Source organism: Sturnira hondurensis, unplaced genomic scaffold (assembly GCF_014824575.4).
Source record: "Sturnira hondurensis isolate 20B ecotype Veracruz unplaced genomic scaffold, ASM1482457v3 Scaffold0002597, whole genome shotgun sequence".
Classification (NCBI taxonomy): Eukaryota; Metazoa; Chordata; class Mammalia; order Chiroptera; family Phyllostomidae; genus Sturnira; species Sturnira hondurensis.
Genome location: NW_028075228.1, coordinates 891650 through 907421, shown reverse-complemented (window position 1 = coordinate 907421; position 15772 = coordinate 891650). Strand labels below are relative to the sequence as shown.

Below are 15772 nucleotides of genomic sequence, written 5' to 3'. Positions count from 1 at the left end.
AGACTGGGAGTTTCATGGACAGCCAAGCAGGAAGTGCAGGTCGAGGGTGTGGCTCTAACAAGCTGGTCTATGAAATATCCCCCAGGCTTAGACTTGGGGGTGAGGGAGTAGGACTGCAGAGTGTGGACTGTGGTCTGCAGCTTCCACATGCTTTTAAGAACTCTGAGGGTGGGTGACAGCCAGAGGCAGAGTTCTACAGAAGGAGTGATGAAAAGCACGGGTGGGAAACAGGTGGGCCTAAGATCCTAACAGCCAGAGCAGGGCTGTCTTCTTAATGGATTCTTGCTTCCTGTTCCCTCAAGCCTGTCCACTGTCTTCCTCATTCTTACTGTGTTCCTGGTATTCCAATGTTAGTTGTGGCACTCCTCTTAGGCTGATGAATGACAGATGGTTTCACATGAGCCTGGCCAGTCCCCCTATAGCATCTTTAGGAAAACATGGTGATGTGACAGTCCCTTGTATCTCTACAGTGCCGACATGCTTGTGCATGTTCACTTATAGTCTCTGAATTGGTGAACATTTTATTAGACCTTCTTGGTTATGTGGTCACCCAGCTGGCAAATGCAAGAATCCCCACCACCCCCAGGTCATCATCGGTTTCCTACTCAAGTCCTTTCTCCTCCTCATCTCACCCCTTCTAGAACATGCTCCTTCCGTGCTCTTTACTGCAGCTGTCTGACTAGAATGGAGCCTTTTTCCCAGGGGACCAGGGGCTCTCAAGGGCAGATGTTGCTGAGGGACCTTTGTGTGAGGGAGTTAACTGTCCAGAGTCCACATCTTACAACTGAGTATCACTCCCCAACAGAACCCAGATGCATCCACTGGAGAAGAGACCTGAGTTACAGTCAATTGTGGCAGCAAAGACACAGAGTGAGCATGTAGGGGAAGATTTCCCCATTAGACCCAGTCAGTCAAGTGTCCAGTTTTGTGGGTGGTACTGGCCTCCACAATATTATTGGGAGGCTGGCTTGCTATCTGTAGGCAATGTCTCCTCTATCTGGCTATTTTTAACAATTTTTCTGTGCTGTTCAAAATACTTACATGTGTAAGTATTTCCCCCTGTGTATAATGCACTACACTCCCTCCACTAAGGACTCCTGTTTTCATAGAGGAGTTCTCCGTCTTCTCCAAGCACCAGTGCCCCCCACTACTGCCCACATGCATTTCTTACCGTCTTTTGCATTTCCTGTCTCTTTTTCTTCCTATGCCTAAGTCTAGGCAATTTCTTTAGCTATAACACTCAATTCACTGGTTCTTTATGTTATAAGCTATATAATCTGCCTACTACATTTTAATTTCAGTGACAATTTTCATTTCCATATGTTCCATTTTATATTTTTTAAAAATCTACATGATCTTTTTCTGACAGTATCTGTTCATGTTTCCAATTTTTTCTTTTATTACATTCTCTAATCATCCAAAGGCATGAAGTCCCCGGGCTGAACCTCTCTCAGGATGGTTCCTTCACCATGGTCTGTAGTTCTGACTGGGAACAGATACTGGTCCGAACTCTGGGTCCCAGGAAGGTGCACAGATGCCTGTCTCTGATCTAGTACTGGAGGGAGCACAAGATATTTCCAAGAGCATAAGGCAGCACACATCCAAGTGACAGCCCTACAGAGAGGGTAGGGTAGGTTAGTCTCTTAGGAGGCTTCTCAAAGCCCCTCACCCTCTAGACACCAGCTGGAAGAGACAAATGCCTTAGCTGAGTGAGGAATGGTGCCTTCTGGCCCAAAGTGTCTGGCCCAAACAGAGTTGGCCTCTCTCATTGGAATGAACTTTTGAGGCCCTTGGCATGTCCACTGCACCCCAGCAGACCTGCAGGCGAGGGCAAGGTCAGAGATGAATTTCAACTCTTACTATTCTCAGCCACTGGGACTTTAGATGTTCATTTGTTCCGTTTCTCATTCACCATCTCTAATTCCTAGGCTTTTCCAGCAGAGGGGTTTTCCAGGAGACACAGTCTACCAAATTGCTGAGAGAGAAATCTGTAACTTCTGTGACCCACCATAAAATCCTAAGATGTCAATACCACCTTGACTCTACTCCATGAGAAAGCATTTAGAGGTGCTATTGTGAAACTACGAAGTTCAGTACAGTGTCAGGTAACACTCAGGTCTGCAGTGAGTGGAGTGGGGTACTGGCGAGCTGCTGCCCTTTTACCTCACCTGGCCTCCGCAGCAGGCCTTCTGCACCAAACACGTGGCCTAACCTTCGTGTTCAGAGTCATGAAATCCAGTACTTTACACTGAGGAGCCTAATTTGTGGACAGTTCATACACTAAACAGATGATCCAAATTAGGCAATGAGTTTAAAAAAAGTTAGATAATGACTTGCATGAGGGACTGCCACATTTACCTAAGCATTACATTCCAATTTTTCAAATGCAGCAAGATGAAATATCCAAGGACTAAAGCAGAACACTCTCCCACTTAACCAGCATGGAAGAGGGTTGTTTAATACTTAGGATGCAGTTGTGACTGGCTTCTCCTTCCAATTTCCTGATTTGTATCAAATTTTTTTAGAAGTTACCATCATTCATCATTTTAAAAAGAGGAGCTCTGTGTAACTCAGCAGGTCCCTTCTTCTCTGGTCTTAATCTTCATCCCAGAAAGCAGCAATTAGGTCCAGCTCATGGGACTTCAATGAGGGTTGTCCCAACCAGCAAGCCAGAAATATAAATAATATTAGCATAATATTATACAACAATTGGGAGACAGACAAGTCTCGCAACCACTGCCCATCCCTTCACTACACCAATGCATATTGAGACTTTAAAAAAAGAGAAAGATTATTAATTCAAACTTACAACCACCCCTGAACCATGTCATCAGTCCTGCTAATCTCTAGGCCAGCCCATACAAGTCTTTGACCGCAGCCCTGGGAACCCCACAGGTGGAGAGGCCATGTCCTGAGGCAGACTCCTCCCAAGAGCAGACTGAAGCACTTGCTGAGAGCCCATCCCCCACAACTTCATACATCAGAACCATAAACTCCTCACGGTTTAGAGACATACATGAAAGCAATGAATGACACACAAGTTTAAAAATATACCCAAAGCCTCACAGCGTTCACCAGGATGCATCCAAACAGGCTCCTGTGCCCGCCTTGTGCCCTTCCCTCACAGACTATACTCTGAGTATCCTCACAACCTATGGATGCAAACAGTCCTGAGACTCTGTGGGGAGGACCAGAGGCTGCCTTTGCTTTGTGTCCTGTCACTGTAATCAGTTATGGTCAAGAGTAGGACTACAAGAAGTGCCCTGCGAGTCTTCCCAGCAAATCACTGAAGCTAGAGTGCACCTGTAAGGGGTCTTGAGGGAGGCTGTGATATTCTGTAGAATCACGCCTTTTCTGCAACTGGGGGAAATAAGAGAATTTTAAATACAAAGAACCTTCCTTCCTTTGCTGGTCCCAAATGCCTCTTTGTAGAAGAAAAAGCTGTTCAAGTTTAGAGAAGAAAAATGACTGGAAAATAGCTTGACCAGAAGAATTCATAATTATATGAAAATACTTAACTTGGATATAATTCTTTATGAGTGACCAAATGTGGTTCCCCAGAAAACGGGGCTTTCACCCTTAGACTCTATCTTGGGAGGGACAGGTACTGGGCTCCCTTCACCTTCTGCTCTGTAGCCCCACCAACATGCACATCTCATCTCTTTTCTGTTTGTAAGAAAACTCATCTTTATTCCATGGCAGTGGCACTTCAGAAATGGGCGGAACCTAAGTCTAGCCACATAGTAGAAGAGTATAACAGAGAAATGGGCCTGGCTTTGCCCTTCTTCACGACGCTGCTTTGAGATGGGAGGCGATCAGGCATTCAGTGTAGGCTGAGGCAGGGCTTTCTAACGCATGTGACTAAAACATCCTACCCTAGTCCTTCTAGCTTTGGAAGTCTTGTCATAATGCATCAACTACATCCCGAGAGCTCCTAGGGTCACACTGTGAGTGGCACGTATCCTTTACTGCCAGAGGTTTCACAGCGGTGCCACTTCCCCACAGTGCCATCTTTCTCTCCCTCTGCCACAGTCCAGCACTCAGTAGTGAGCAGATGCCCCTTTATCACCATGTAAAAGTCACCTCCAATGCTCAGGAGGGCATGGTATTAAGTTCCAAGAAGTTCTGCAGATGCCAGAGGCAGAGATAATGTCTTCATTTCACAAAGAGGGGACAGCCCTTGAGAAGTCACAACAGCCAGTACCTTCCCATCTTATAGAGCCAGGGTAATCATGATTTCAGTAAGTGTCCTTGAACTTTGAACACTGAATGAATGAGTTCACATTTCAGCACTAGAGACTAGTTTTATTCACAAGGTAAAAGCAAAATAAGAAAAGTTAGATTTTTCCTCAGTCCAAAGACACATTCAAGTGTTGATAATAGGCAGCTGCCAGCTCTTGATGTTTCTGTCAGAGCAGCTCTTAAGAAGCTCATGTGGCCTCTGGGGACATACAGGACCCACCTGTGGTTCCAGGTAGGAAGCAGCAGGCTAATGTTCAGACTAAGGGATAGAAAATTGTAATGGCTCAAAAGGCTTATGTAGGAGGCCTGAAGTGGGTAAGTAATCATCTAAACCAATCTGAACAATATTTATAGATTTTTTTCAAGTTATGGAAAAATTTAAACATATAAAAAGTAAACAGAATAGTATAGTTTGAAGCAGGTTCCAGATATCATATAAGTTCATCATGAACACTGTAAGTGGTAAAATGCTTTACACCAAAACCAGCAGTGAGTCAGCAGTAGGCGCTTGGGCAGGCTGAGCCTCCTCACATGACATGCCTGGGAAAAGCTGTTCCATTGGAGTGGCCTGCTTGTTCTTCCTAGATAGGCAGCCAGACCTGCTTTGCCCCTAGGCCAGAGGGGCCAAGACACAGCATGTACTGCCTGCACATAGCCCTAACAGAGACCTGGCTCTGGGTCACGCTCTGGCCAGTAGTTCCTGACACACGCTCACATTCACCTGAACACAAGCTGTCCAGGGTGCTATGCAGGCAGCTAAAATGATAAACCATGTCAGGGTGAATTTGCTTTGCCTGGGCTTGGATGTGCAGAGTATTTCCAGCTTTCACCACAGATGGGTGTTGTTCTTGGCAAGTCGCCCCCAGCCCTGACTAAGTGCTGCAGAAACAGGCCTCCCGTGGGCTGGGTCACGTGCAGCAGTTCCTGAGGGTCTAGGAAACAGAAGAAGGTTCTTAGGCAGCTTAGTGGTCTCTGGGGGAGGCTCAGCAGCCTCTGTCCACTCAGGGTACAGCCAAGGAAACTCTATTTACCACTCAAGAGCCCCAACTTCTGGAGCCTTCTGCTGTGTTCCCCTTGTAGAGAGTGCCAAATCACATCTTCCCAGCAGAGGGCGCAGGAGGAACATGCAGGAGCAGAATGCAAGGCAGCCTCCCATCAGGTCTGTCACTCCTGAGGACTCTCCCTCGGACCAAAGGGACCAGAGTCTCTCTATCTCAGTCACTGGTCAGAGTTAGTAATTTCCCCCTGTGTGGCTTACTCATTCAGGTACAGACCTGCAGTGGGGGCAGCACCTGCCAGAGGTCTGTGCCTCTCAAGAGAAATGGCCTCACTCCATCTCACCCCATTTCTGAGCAAGAAATGCTCCTAGTTAGTGCAGAATTAATGCTCAGCTCAGGTATCCAGCTTATTGGGCAGTGCAAGTGGGAAGTAGGCAAGTGACAGGCAAACTAATCATGGCTGGCGCAGGCGGGCCCGGGCAGAGGGCCTCCCACTGCCATGCACGGTGCACAAATATCAGCTAGTTTTAGAGGCTCCTTACACAAGTGATACTTGACATACCCTTGTGCCAGAATTATCTCACTGGAAAATCTAGTTTCATCATATTAACAGAGCAGATGTATATGAGAGTTATTAAAATTGGCCCCCAAAAGGAAAATAAACCTAGATGGGAAAATACTCGATTTCACATATATTTATATTTTTGTAATAGACCTTGCTAGGAAAATTCTATTTTCTAAATGTTTTTCACTTTTTTCCTTCCTCATGTGATTTCTTCTCTGCCCCCACCTGGGTCCTGACTCATAGAACGTAAATGTGAGCACTCCCGTAGTGCTCCAAGAATCTTCTGGATACCCCAGAGAACCAGTGTGGACACCTCCTGCTAAGAAGATGCTATCAACAGACTAATCTGTGAGGCCTCCTGGAGCACACAGACCCAAGAAGCCACCACCAAGATAAAACGGGCATTTGAAACCTCTGTAGTTTTATTAACAATATCATCCCAATAAATTGAGTAAAACTAAAAAAAAAAAAAAAGATAAAACAGACCCTCAGAGAAATCCTACCAACCAGACAGAGTGGGCAGCCAAGAATGTCTGCCCTAGGCACATTTTGTAGAATGCAGCTGGCTCAGGTGACACATTGTCTCAGGAGGTGGAAGCTCTAACACTGTCCTTGACTCTGCAAACAAGGTTCTGGGGACTCATACAAACACCCCAAAGGTCTGGTGCCAACCTATACACCCTCAGCATCCAGACAGCCAATAACTAACAGCTATAGCCCACCCTCCACAACCAGAACTGATATGGACACCAAAAACAGGAGAGGGTGTCAGGCTTGGTCTGACCTTTGTACCTGAAGCCCCACAGAAGCTGTGAGTACCCCTTCATTCCAGCAGAAGCCCTATGTCCACACATACCCACACCATGCCTTTGCTCCACTGCTCCATGGAGTACTGGCCCTTTCCCCTTGCACGCCCACCCCCCATCCCCAAAGTGCTTGGTCCAATGGACCAGAAGGACCCCACAGAGCCCATACCACCTTCCTCATATCCCAGCCAGCAAAACCAAACCCATTTCACTGGCTTTTAACTAACCAAAGTCTCTGCCCAACTAACATGAACCCACTTTCTTGAGGAGTACCTGCACAGGAAGGTGTGGGTAAGGGACCTATGACCTCATGAATAAAAGTTTTGACACTAACAATTTTTTCTGCAGCTCCTCCCTCTGCCATTTCTCCCAATTTTCTTACATGTTTATCTTGTTTCAGTATCTGATACATATTCCCACATGCAAAAAGCCTCAACCCATGCCCCATCTCACAGCTCTGTGTGCTCTGCATGCCCTGAGCCTTTTCTCACCCCTGGCCCGTGACTGGCCTACAAGTCTGCAGAACAGTCAGATGATCAGCAGGCTGGGAAGGCCCCTGAGCACCAGGATCAAGAGGATGAGAGTGTGGTCTGGCAGGAGAGGCTGGATTACTGCTGGGACACAGCACAGGTCCGAATGAGCAGCTCAACATGATACCAACTTGAAAGTGTACACACTCAGTATTATTGACCTTTCAGGAACACACACTCAAAAGGCACAGAGACATGCATGCACACACGCAAACACCCCCACTCCCACGCGCATGTGTGCATATAGCCCACAAGCACATGTGTGTACACATGGGCACACGCGCACATCACACCCAGGGCTAACCTGCACTCATAAGACGGCTGTACTGGGTCCTGCTTTCAGCTGTCCCTTTGGCTTTTATTTCAAATAATTGAGTTTAATTTGTGTGTTTTTGTAGTTCTGAGGGAAAAAAATGTTTGTCCTCCAAGGAAAAACTTCTAGGGGACTAAAAAGAGCCAGGAATGCCTGAAAGCCTCATAGCTTCACCAACTGAACACACAATGGGCGGTCCCCTGGGCATGCCAGGGGAGGGGGGACACTTCTACTTTATATACTTATGTGAATTCTCTGTGTGTTAATCTTCCCTATCATCCCGAAGTAGCCCTGAACAAATCAGGTAAACTGGAGAAGGAGCTATGAAGGCCTCACTCTGGGCCACCCGCTAGGTCTCCAGCAGGACTCCTCAAATGGGGTTGGGACCACTTCCCAGATAAGCCCAGTGTCAGCAGACCCCTGAATATGGGGGTCAAGGACACTTTCTGTGAAAGAGAAGAGTCTGGCAGGTATGATGTGGGAAGGGTCCAGGTGAGAATGACCTGGAGGCAGTCAGGAGGGAGCAAGGGGACAGAGGATAGCAGGAGGGGCAGAGGCTGTGCCGGGCTCCTGGTACCTGTGTCTGAGTCCTTCTGCTCTCCATTGGCCCCCACCGTGAAGGGCAGCTTCCGTTTGGTTGCTCTCTCTCTCACCTCCTTCCCTCCATCACTGCGGTCCAGCTTTGGGGTCTTGGTTAGAGAAACTTTATCTTTATCCTAGAAAAGAAAATAACACTTTCAGATATCATTCCCAAATTAAAGTCTCAAAACCCTTACGTCTACCATCGTTTTATTTTTAAATATACTTTATTGATTATGCCATTACAGTTGTTCTAATTCCCTCCTTCATTCCCCTCCACCCTGCACACCCCCTCCCCCACCATTCCCCCCCTTTAGTTTATGTCCATGGGTCTCAAGTTCTTTAGATTCTGTATTTCCCATACTATTCTTGCCCTCCCCCCTGTCTATTTTCTACCTATCGTCTATGCTACTTATTCTCTGTACTTTCTCCCCCCTTCTCCTCCTCCCACTCCCCTGTTGCTAACCCTCCATGGGATCTCCATTTCTATGGTTCTGCTCCTGATCTAGCTGTCCTCTTAGTTTGCTTTTGTTTTAGGTGTGGTTGTTAATAACTGTGAGTTTGCTATCCTTTCACTGTTCATACTTTTTATCTTCTTTTTCTTAGATAAGTCCCTTTAACATTTCATGTAATAAGGGCTTGGTGATGATGAATTCCTTGAATTTGGCTTTATCTGAGAAGCACTTTATCTGGCCTTCCATTCTAAATGAAAGCTTTGCTGGATAGAGCAATCTTGGATGTAGGTCCTTGCATTTCATGACTTGGAATACTTCTTTCCAGCCCCTTCTTGCCTGTAAGGTCTCTTTTGAGAAATCAGCTGACAGCCTGATGGGTACTCCTTTGTAGGTGACTGTCCCCTTATCTCTTGCTGCTTCTAGGATTCTCTCCTTCATTTTAATCTTGGCTAATGTAATTATGATGTGCTTTGGTGTGTTCTTTCTTGAGTCCAACTTCTTTGGGACTCTCCTGAGCTTCCTAGACTTCATGGAAGACTTTTTCCTTTGCCAGATTGGGGAAGTTCTCTTTTATTATTTGTTCAAATAACTTTTCCACTTGTTGCTCTACCTCTTCCCCTTCTGGTACCCCTATAATTTGGGTGTTCAAGCATTTCAAGATGTCCTAGAGGTTCCTAAGCCTCTCCTCATTTTTTAGAATTCTTGTTTCTTCCTTCTTTTTGGTTTGATTGTTCCTTTCTTCCTTCTGGTCCATTCCCTTGATTTGAGTTCCAGTTTCCTTTCCATCACTATTTGTTTCCTGTGCATTTTCCTTCATTTCAATCAGTTTAGCCTTCATATGTTCCTCTAATTTGTGGCTAAAATCAACCAAGTCTGTGAGCATCCTGATGACCAGTGTTTTGAACTGTGCATCTGACAGGTTGGCTATTTCTTGGTTGCTTAGAGTTATTGGCTCTGGAGCTTTGAGTTCTTCTTGAGCCATGTTTCGGTCTGTTCGAGGAGTGGAGCCCTGGGTGTTCACCAGGGCGGGGCAACCCAGGTTGCTGGGTTGTGTTGCTGTTATGTGGGGGCGGGGTCAGAGAGGAGCAATGGCAGTCCCCTCTGCTGCTTCCCACTGCTGGGGCCTGCACCGTCTCTCTCACTGCAACTTCCTTCACTGGTTTATCTGTGTGGGAATGTGTGACTGTGGTCAGCCTGCTGCCTTACACCCTCACTGGGCCCCCACCCCCATTGCTACCCCACACCTGGGATCCGCCCACGGCTGCCTGCGAGCCTGCGCCTGGGTCAGGATATCTTTCCTGCCTGACCTGGCTCCACTGCTGGCTCCACCCCTCTTACCAGTCTGGCAGAATGGTTCATTGTTGTCGGACTTCTGTATAGTTCAATTTTCTGTGTTTTGGCTGCATTTTTATTACTGAAACTTTGTTGACTTCAAACTTGGTTGTGAAAGGAGGCACAGTGTTTCCACCTACGCCTCCAACTCAGCGGAAGTCCTACCATTGTTTCATTTATGTGCCAGTTAAAGCAGCTGCAGCTGAGCCCTGTCCATGATCCCCCATGGCCCCAATTTTTTATCTGAACCTAGAGAGCAGTCTTGAGAAACTTTGGCTAACAAATATTCTCATGAGAATCAATAAAGCAGAGTATTCAGATATACAGTTGTCCCCAAACTCATTTTCCCAATAATGAGGTACAAGAGCCTTAAAAAGTTTTGTGGATAGGTAGAGTCTTGATTTCCACCATAAATGGGCTGGGTTCTCCTCCTTTTCTGTATGACATCCCCTGCATAATCCCACATGGCCTGGCATGACCCCCAGTGCTTATGCTATCTCTGGCATCACCACAGGCTTGTGACACTGCCTTCAGAATAGATCTTGCAGACCAAGGCATCAGTCCCAAAGCAGAGCCCAGAGCTGTAAATCTGAGTGCAGATGACCCACTCCAAAGCAAGAGCTAGCTGGAGAGCTAGTAGGACATGTCCTTATTACCCCTTTTGCTGGCTCTCATCTCAGGGTTTTCTGTCCTACAGGGCAAAGACTCACAAGCTCAACTTCCAGCCCCACCCTGACCAGCTTGCCGTCCTTAGGCAAGTCTAGCACTACAGTGTCATCATCTGTAGAATGGAAGACAGTACCCACCTCAATGATAAATGGAGATCTTAGTGTGCATCAGGCATATTAATTCAGCTGCTTCCTGGGCAGTATTGTATCATATGAAGTGAGGTCAAAGTGTGGAAACAACAGTGTATACAGCCCTAGAGCAGCCCGATTCCAAAATGCAAGGAGTGTATATGTGGGTATGTTGATGAAACAAGAGTCCCTGCTTTGCTGGGACACTCTGTCTAGCACTGTGCTAGACACCCTGGATCCAATCCTTCAGTGGACAGTACCATTTTAGGTAGGTAGGGATGCTCCAAGGTGGAACTATCTCCCAGCACTGAGTACCACTGAATTCCCTCCTTCTGTGGCTCAAATGGTCCTCCAGCTTGATTAGTCAGCCACAGCATCCACTAACCTTAGCAGTTAATGAAAGACACCCTCAAGTGACCAGAGAGAACTCTGCAAGAACATGCTGCCAGCTCCAAGGGCATCTGGAGTAGAAAGAGGGGCCACCAGGCCCTGCTGGGATGAGGAAGGACCCCTAGAAGATAGAACTGCACAGATGCTAGACAAGCCATTGCACCCCACAGTGCACCTGGAGTGTCAGGCCACAGCCACGCCTGCCACTACCTATACCTGCCACCACAGAACTGGGAGAATGGAACCCATTAGCAAAAATGCCATGTTGTAAAAAACACCTGCCCACAAAGGAAAGTCCTGGCCCAGTTAGTGAATCTGACCTATGGGTATATTTTAAAAGGTCATACAAATAATAATTATTTGGGAATGAAAGAAATTAAAAAAGCAATGTAATTCACCACATGAAGAAAATCGTATGATCATCTCAACAGCTACAGAAAAGGCCTATGATAAAATTCTATGCTAATCCTGACATGAAATCTCAGCACATGGGGATAAGTTATAGTCTTCTACCTGACAAAGGGGGCATCTAGTCAAGGTTGCCTATAATCACCTCATTTATTGAAAAGCAAAACATTTTTTAAATGAGTGAAAGATATGAGTATGTACTTTGCAAAAGAAAATATCCATAAAGCCAATTAACATTTGGAAGGGTGTTTTACATTAACAAAATGCAAATTAAAACTACGAGGAGATCTAAATACTTCTACTAGGATGGCTAAAATAAAAATGACTAACAGTATTATCCTGGCTGGGTTGCTCAGCTGGTTGGAGCATCTTCCCATACATCAAAGAAGGCTGCAGGTGCAATTCCCGGTCAAGGCACATACCTAGGTTGTGAATTTGATCCTCGCCCCCTACCATGAGCACACGTACAGGAGGCAATGGATTTCTCTCAAATCGATAAACGTATCTTTGAATGAGGATTTAAAAACCAACAAAGACTAACGGTATCAATGTTGACAAAGACATGGCAGGAAAACCAGAACCTGAGGTGCTGTTGGTGGGACTGAAATGGTAAAACCACTTTGAAGTTGATGAAATGAGAGCATTTGTTCACCAACTGGCACAGTGATGTTCACAAGCAGTTCTGTTCACTGTAATTTTTAAAAAGATTTTACTTATTTATTTATCTTTAGAGGGGAAGGAGAGAGGGAGAGAAACATCAATGTATGGTTGCCTCTCTTGCGTCCCTTACTGGGAACTGGCCTGCAACCCAGGTGGAATCGAACTTCGATCCTCTGGTTCGCAGGCTTGTGTTCAATCCACTGAGCTACACTAGCCAGGCTGTTCACAATAATTTTTAAAAAAAGAAAAAGAAAAAGGAACAACATAATTGCTTATTGAAAAGCAAATGGATGCATTAATTCTAGTGGACATAAATGAAATATTCCACAAAAATAAAAAAGATACTGGTACATGCAACAACACGGACAGCTCTTCTGTGACAGCTCTAAGGAACGATGCTGACGCGTCAGCAATCACATCACAACATCTGGGCCCCCAAAGTCAAATTCCCTCTGGGATCAGATTTGTTTCGATTTTTTTTCCTTTTCTATTCTCTTGAGGAATAAAAAAGTATTAATCTTAAAATGATTGACTGGATACCTGAAAATTTCAAAGGAATATACAATTAAAGGATTCAAATAGTATGTAAATTACAGTAGCTAGACATAGGAAGTAACTGATTTTTATTCAATATAAACAGGAAATGACATTAAAATCAGTTACATAAATGTCAAAAGACACCAACTATAGGAATAAATCTAACAAAAGATGTTCAAACCCTCTATATCTGAAAGAATATTACTGAGAGAAAATAAAGATGACATAAAAATGGAGGGATATGTTCATGGTATGAAAACTCACACTGTTAATATGGCAAATTCTCCCAAACTGATCTTTACTAGCAATCCAGTCAAAATTCCAGCAGGCATTTTGTGGAAATCAACCAGCTCATTCCAAATACATATATGGGAAGCAAACAATAAAAACAATTCTGAAAAACAGCAAAGTTCAGCAAAAATAAACTCCCAGAGATCAAGACTATAAAACGTCAGTCATCACAACAGGTGGTCCTAAACCAAGGACCAAAGGTTCAGAACAAAAAACACAAGTTGGAATGCCTCTTGGCTGGTGACAAAGGCCCTGCAGCCCACACAGTGGGAAGGAGGTGTTTTCATTATGTGACAATGACCAAGTGAACATCTAAAAGGGAAGAAAATAAACTTTGATCTCCTAACAAAAATTCCAGATGAACCAGAGACTGAAAGCTTTTAGAAGATAACACAGGAGAGCATGTTCATGATCAGTAAATAACAGACAAGCACAAATAAAACCACAGGATACCACTCCATACCACAAGTAAGATTGAAATTAAACTGACACCAAGTGTTAGAACAATGTAGATCAACCTGAACTCTCACATCCTTCAGGACTGCACTGTAACTTTGACAAATGATTAAACAGTATCTACCGCTGTGGAAAAAACCGAATGGTACTAATGTTCACGTCATTACTCTGTTATATTCCAAACTACGAAATATCCAAATGTTCAAAGGAGGAGAATGGATAAATAAATTGTTTAACATTTATACAATGGAATACTATACAGCAAAAGAGGAAGAGAATGGCTGCTAAGAAAAAGCCTGTGAATCAAACATAACGTTGAGTAACTTCTCCTCATGTAAATCTCAACAGTAAAAACTTGGCTACCAGTGACACAGGTAAGAACAGAGTTCACTTTGGTCAGAGGTGCTGCTTCAGACTGCACAGGAAAACTCTCCGGAGGCTAGCTAGCAATGCTGGAATATTTTGATCTGGGTGGAGATTATCCCAGATTTTTTAAACAAAATGGGTAATATTATATGCATTTATATTTCATTTTAAAAGTTCAGAGGACTTCCACCAAGATGGAGGCATAGGTGGAAACACTGTGCCTTCTCCCACAACCAAGTTTGGATACAACAAAAGTTTTGGAGAACTAAGACACACCCAGAGTCCAGAAAACAGAATTATACTGAAGTCCGACAGCTACGAACCGTTCAACGAGGACGGTAAGAGAGGTGGAGCCAGCAGTGGAGCTGGGTCAGGCAGGACAGACCTAGGAGCGCAGGCAGCCCGGAATTAGTCGGGGTGCGGGGCAGACTGACCAAGGTCGTACATTCGAGCACAGTGAGACGGACCACGCAGGCCCCAGGGGGCGAACCCAGTGGTGGAGGGCTGACAGTAGTGGCACACTCGCGTGCAGTGGAGCGAGGCGCGTGGGCCTGGTGACGGTGGTGGCTGCGGTGCCGGTGGGGGTCGCGGCAGCAGGCGGCAGAGGGAAGCCATTGTCCCTCTTTGACCCCGCCCCCACATACAACGTCACAACCCAGCGACTTAGTTGCCCTGCTCTAGTGAACACTTCAGGGCTCCAATCCTGCTACTGAACAGGCAGGAACAGCCCAAAAGATGGCACAAGAAGAACTCAAAGTCCCAGAGCCAATAACTCTAAGCGACCAACAAATTGCCAGCCTCTCAGAAGCACAATTTAAGACACTATTTATCAGGATGCTCACAGAATTGGTGGAGTACAGTCACAAATTAGAGGAACATATGAAGGCTAAACTAATTGAAATGAAGGGAGATGTCCAAGAAACCAATAGCGATGGAAAGGAAACTGGGACACAAATCAATGGAATGGGCCAGAAGGAAGAACGAAACATCCGACCACAAAGGAATGAAGAAATGAGAATTCAAAAAAATGAGGAGAGGCTTAGGAACCTCCAGGACATCTTGAAACGTTCCAACATCTGGATTATAGGGGTACCAGAAGGGGGAAGGAAACAGCCACGACTGGAAAACTTATTTGAACAAATAATAAAGGAGAACTTCCCCACTCTGGCAAAGGAAATAGACTTCCAGGAAATCCAGGAAGCTCAGAGAGTCCCAAACAAGTTGGACCCAAGAAGGAACACACCAAGGCACATCATAATTATATTAGCCAAGACTAAAATGAAGGAGAGAATCCTAGAAGCAGCAAGGGATAAGGGGACAGTCACCTACAAAGGAGTACCCATCAGACTGTCAGCGGATTTCTCAAAAGAGACCTTACAGGCAAGAAGGGGCTGGAAAGAAGTATTCCAAGTCATGAAATCCAAACACCTACAGCCAAGATTGCTTTATCCAGCAAAACTTTCATTTAGAATGGAAGGACAGATAAAGTGCTTCTCAGATAAGGGCAAGTTCAAGGAGTTCATCATCACCAAGCCCTTATTATATGAAATGCTAATGGGACTTATATAAGAAAGTGATGATGAACAATATTAACAGTGAAAGGACAGCAAACACACAGTTATTAACAACCACACCTAAAACAAAAGCAAACCAAGAGGACAGCTAGATCAGGAGTGGAACCATAGAAATGAAGAACACATGGAGGGTTAGAAACAGGGGGGTGGGAGGGGGAGAAAGGGGGAGAAGGCACAGAAAATAGCATAGATGGTAGGTAGAAAATAGGGGGGAGGGCGAGAATAGTGGGGGAAACATAAAATCTAAAGAACTTGAGACACGTGGTTATAAACTAAGGAGGGGAATAGTGGGGGAGGGAGTGTGCTGGTGGAGGGGAATGAAGGGGGGGAATAGAACAACTGTAATGGTATAATCAATAAAATATATTTTAAAAAAAAGTTCAGAAAAAGTTTTAAAATACCAGCTTCTCACCATACTAGCTATACAGGGATAAACAAAACCTGCACTGCACGTGGAGTATGGTAGGGGCTCA

The 15772-nt window shown here is 45.2% G+C and overlaps 1 protein-coding gene across 6 annotated transcripts in view; it reads right to left on the bottom strand.

Moving 5' to 3' along the window:
* The window catches only part of ANKRD11 (ankyrin repeat domain 11), a 245473-nt gene that overhangs the window by 25777 nt on the left and 203924 nt on the right, over positions 1–15772 (bottom strand). For all 6 annotated transcript variants that reach the window (XM_037040151.1, XM_037040150.1, XM_037040152.1 and 3 more), the window contains one exon: positions 8032–8170. In XM_037040151.1, coding sequence (XP_036896046.1) covers positions 8032–8170 — 139 coding nt within the window. The remainder of the gene's footprint in view (positions 1–8031; positions 8171–15772) is intronic.